The sequence below is a fragment of the Vicia villosa genome, linkage group LG3, assembly GCF_029867415.1.
Source record: "Vicia villosa cultivar HV-30 ecotype Madison, WI linkage group LG3, Vvil1.0, whole genome shotgun sequence".
NCBI classification, from domain to species: domain Eukaryota; kingdom Viridiplantae; phylum Streptophyta; class Magnoliopsida; order Fabales; family Fabaceae; genus Vicia; species Vicia villosa.
Window position 1 is genome coordinate 111074296 of NC_081182.1, and position 4818 is coordinate 111079113.

The 4818-nt window shown below is 39.2% G+C and overlaps 1 protein-coding gene across 1 annotated transcript; it reads left to right on the forward strand.

The window, feature by feature from the left end:
- The first annotated feature begins 587 nt into the window (after positions 1-587).
- LOC131658799 (uncharacterized) lies at positions 588-1133 on the forward strand. Its single transcript, XM_058928053.1, has one exon. It carries the CDS (start codon positions 588-590, stop codon positions 1131-1133), a length of 546 nt encoding a protein of 181 aa, XP_058784036.1.
- The last annotated feature ends 3685 nt before the right edge of the window (positions 1134-4818 follow it).

The window sequence follows — 4818 nt, forward strand, 5'->3', positions numbered from 1 at the left end:
TTAATTGTGTTAATCGTTGAATTATGATGCTATGAATCTTTGAACTAATTGTTGAGTTCCGTTGCACTTCTATGGAAGTTGTTTTATGTTAAAGACTGTCACTTGATGTTGTCAGTTCTTCCGTACTTTGTGAATGCTATGTACCCTAATTGATTCGTTTTGTGAATTTTTGTACTCTGATTTTATTTAAATTCCGCGGGTTGAATTGGGGTGTTACATTATTAGTATAAGAGCTGGTCGGTCTGGTCCGGCCAAGTGTCGAGTCGTAGTGTAGTCTAACAATCGTGTATTGTTATTTATGCTGATTGTTTTTGTGTTATAGTGACTCTATGGCTGGAAGGAATGGTGACGTTAATGTCTAGGCATTGACAAGAGTGGCTGGTGCGATTGGACAAGCGTCGCACGAGAACGCTTGTAATAGAGGAGAGAATGAGTCATGTGCTTTTGGAGATTTCCGGAAGATTAATCCGCCGATTTTTGAAGGAGAGTATGGACCGGATAAGGCACAAGCATTGATGAAATAAATTGAGAAAATCTTTTAAGTCGTGAATTGTACTGATGTACAGAAGGCACAATTTGGTGCTCACATGCTAACGAAAGGAGCTAAGGATTGGTGGAGTAATACCAGGCATAGATTTAATGAAGAAGGCATTGAAATCACTTGGAGACTTTTCCGTAGTGCATTCTTGAAAAACTATTTTCCCGAAGATGTGCGTGGAAAGAAAGAAGTGGGATTTCTAGAGTTGAAGCGAGAAAGAGGACGATACCGTGGGAAACCGTATGAAGATAAGAAGAAGCAGGAAGCTGGTTTCGACAAGAAAACAAGTGGGGGAGACGCTCCTACTAAAGTTGTGTGTTTCAAATATGGACTAGCTGGACATAAGAGAAAAGTATGTAATGCTAAGGCTAAGAAGTGTTACCGTTGTGGTAAGACGGGACACATGTCTTCTGATTGTAGGCATAAGGATGTCGTTTGCTTTACCTGTGGCGTTGAGGGGAATATTGATAGTCAATGTCAGAAACCCAAGAAGGAATCGGGCAGTGGAAAAGTGTTTGCTTTAGTTGGAACTCAAACAGCTACTGAGGATGGGAATGTCGGAGGTGAGTATTTCATTAGTAGTACTTTTAATTAGTATCGTTGATTTTTGGTGCTGTTAGTTGTTTTGTTGTTCCTGATTGTGTTGAGTGATTAGTATGTTAGATTTAAACCTTGTCGAGTCTGTTGAGTTTGTACGACAGTTGAATGATGTCAGTGTTTTATCCTATAGTATGCGACATGTGTGTAAAACACTGTTGGTACTTATTTGTTTTGTTGTAAGAAGTAGCTCGACGATAAGTGGGGGAGAAGCCTTGCTTCTCGAAGAGGTTTCTGTTATGAGAGATAGTCTGGTATGCTGTCAATAAGCGACGATGCAAGTGTTGTTGAGAGTTTTGGATGTTAACCAGATTCGAAGGCGACGTGAAGTTAAGAATGATTTTGGGAAGCAGAATTTAGAAAGTTGCGATGTTCAACACGGTTGAGGATTGTGAAGTGTCGATGTGAGTAACCTTTGTGCGTAATGCCGATGTTTGAAGAGTAAGAGAGCAATGAAGTTGCATTAGACTTTATGTTGGACTCGCATGAGTGATTTTTGGATGTAGTCGATGCGTGAAGTGTGGTGAATCCCGAGTTCGAGTTGGAAACTCGAAGATGCACGTAGCTTGTGAAAAGAATGGTTGTCTCGGTGATATTAAGACTGGAATTTGATGAAGGAATACACCTTTCGAGTTATAAAGAGTTTAAAGATGAGTATTTATGCTAGGGGTTGTTTGGAACATGCTTGAGTCGAAGAAGAGTGAGTTTCGGAGTGGGATCTCTGTAGGCGAATCGCAGGAAATCCAGAATCATTGTGAAACCGTAAGAATTCATAACCTGAGTTCCAGATATCCCATTTGAGTTCTGTTTGAAGTGTCAGAAAGATAATGAGATGAATTTTGAAGTACGAGTATAGATGTAATTTTAGGATGGAAAGACGTTGACGATTGTGTGATGCTAAGTGACTGTGAAGCGGATGTTGTATGTTTGGATGTCGGTGTCTCATCGACGAGATATAATGAGTAGGAAGTTGTGGGAATTGTTAAAACCCAAAGTGAATTATTGAATTATGAAGTGTTAATGGATTTGAGTGAAAATTCGGAGATGACGCTATTACGAAGTAACGACTGTTTACACTCCACTATGGTTGTCGAATACTAATTGACAAATTGGGGAACTGATCACCCTCAATCCATTGTTAATGGTAGATGAAACTCATGTTGGATGTCGTAGACTGATAGGTGCCAAAATGTAGTTATTTTGTGTATGTAAATAGTGACACTTATCGACACTTTTTGTTAATACTGTTTGAATAATTCCTTGTTTTATGTATATTTGTATCGTTTGTGTTTTATTACATTTTCGGGTAAATATGTATCGTTTGATAGTTTTGTTGTCTTTTTGTAGGTATTTTTGCGTTTTTGGAGCCTCGAGGAATAAAGTGTCAAAGACACGACTGCAGACGCGTTTTGAAGTAATAACTGCTGTTTTGGTGTAGCTCGCGTCGCGCCAGAATAGGGCGCGTCACGTGCTGTAGGAGAACAAGAAATAATTTTGGGCAGAACTGAGGGCGCGTCACGCCGGATTAGGGCGCGTCGCACGCTTGAGCGGTTTGGTACATAAGTGAGAGGGCGCGTCGCGCGCTCTGCGATTTCAATTTTTGTATAAATAGAAAACTCAGATTTTTTTAGGTTTTTTATCACCCATTTCCCCCTTGGAGTGGCTCTGATCCATTTTTGATAGTTTAGAGGCTTAGGAAACACCATTGGAGGCTACATCATGTGGATTGACTATGGATTTGTCTCGATTTCATTATGATGGTGAGAGTTTCCGGTTCATCTTCTTTCTTCCCTATGTTTCATTCCAATGGTGGGCGTTGTATGTATATTTCTACTCTTATTGTATGTACATTTATCGATCTTGGGATCGTTTATATATTAGCTTTACAAATCATCATTGTTGTTGTTCTTGATCTTTTTGCTTAAATACTCTGGATTTTTGTTGTTGCTGAAATGGACACCGTAGATCTTGATTAGGAATGATAGCTGTTAGTTTCTAGATTTCAGAAATGGATTTAGGGCTAATAATCACAATGGGTATCGAATTTAATGCCTCTATGTTGGTTGTGTCGGTTGAGACATCGCTGATGTGAATAGTACGGTTGAGCTTTCGTCGGTGTTACAGAAATGGATACTGATGTGGCGTCTCGATTGATGCCTGGTGATTTTGATGCGTATTGTGAGTGTGTTGCGATAAGATCTTCTGATTTAAGTATTCGACGCGTAGAAAGAAATGCAATTCCATAACTATTTCTCTTAGACTATTGAGATTGTTTATTTGCTTTTATTTACTTTTCCCGCATTTGCTTTTCCGCACCCAATCATGAAACTTAGAACGCGAGATAGTCGAACGGCATTTTTTCTCACCAATCTCTGTGGACTACGATACGATATAACCTATATCACCCGGTAATAAATAATACCTATTACTTTTTGCTTTATGCTTTACCGCTCCAAAAAAATGGCGCCGTTGCCGGGGATTGGTTGAGATTAATCGCATTGCGATGGTTTCTTGTTTTAAGTTTCGTAAATATGTGAATATCGTATATTTTGTGTATAGAGTCATACTTGTATATTTTTGCATAGTTATACTTGTTTCGTTTTGTTTGGTAAACTGACTAAACAAGTTGAACTCGGATTAGCTCTTAAATTACATATCTTCACTTTTCAACTTGTTTAGTCAATTTCACCATTCCGTTGTAAATTGTGTTTCTCTTATTGTTTAAGTATTTGCACATAGGTGTTGTTTACGTTTTGTTGTAAATTATATTGTTTCGTAATGTTTGTTCAAGCATGTGGTTAGGTCATTTCTTTAGGTTGTGTTTGAGGCGAAAGCACTGGCGTACCGCGGAGATGTTACTTACTGTAATACGGTGAACTGACTTTTATAATCGAAAATGTCGCGGTTAAGCATGAGTCGCCACCGACTTTTATTTTATCCAAATATCGGAAAGGCTAAAAGAACAGGAAAATACCTTTTAAAAAGATTTTGAGTTCGGGGGGTAATTTATGCAAAGGGAAGGTGTAAGGCACCCTTTGCATCCATGGTTTTCCATGGGCTCTTAATTGTTTTGCTCTTTGTTTTCAGAAATGTAGAAGAAAAAGAAAAGTGGACTTTAGCTCGTAAATGAGCGTATCCATTTTTGAAGAATTTTGAGAAAGAATATAGAAAAATTTTAGAGCAAGGAAAAGCAATTAAGGGCAATTTACCTTATAGTTTGAAAATCACTTCTTTTAGCCTTTCAGGGTGAAAGGGTCTATCCTTGCCATAAGAGGGCAGGAAGCCTTTCATTTGGAGGTTGAAGCGTCATCGCATTGTCGTTCGCCATAAGACTGACCCATGCCATAGAGAGGCAGGTAGTCTAAGGGAAGGACTAGAATAGCCTTTTCGTAGGCAACCAGAGGATACCTCAGCCTTTTTCGTAGGCAACTTCCGAGGGTCGAGGTCATATTAGCGTATCGAAGGCAACATCATTAGGGTCGTATGACCTTTGTATTTATCGAGGCAGCATGGCTGAGGTATCCTCGTATTCGAGGGACATGTCTATTTTGCAAAAAACACAAGGCAACAAGGCAACAGGCAACAGGCAACAGAGAGGTTACCCCAAAAGTGTGCGTGGGTGCAACAATCACGTGGTTAACTTTGATGACATTTATCTTGTAAAATTAGTGATTCTAGATTCA

What these genes read in the sequence shown, in the direction of transcription:
- LOC131658799 (XM_058928053.1), top strand. Translation starts at nt 588, where the DNA reads ATGCTAACGAAAGGAGCTAAGGATTGGTGGAGTAATACCAGGCATAGA.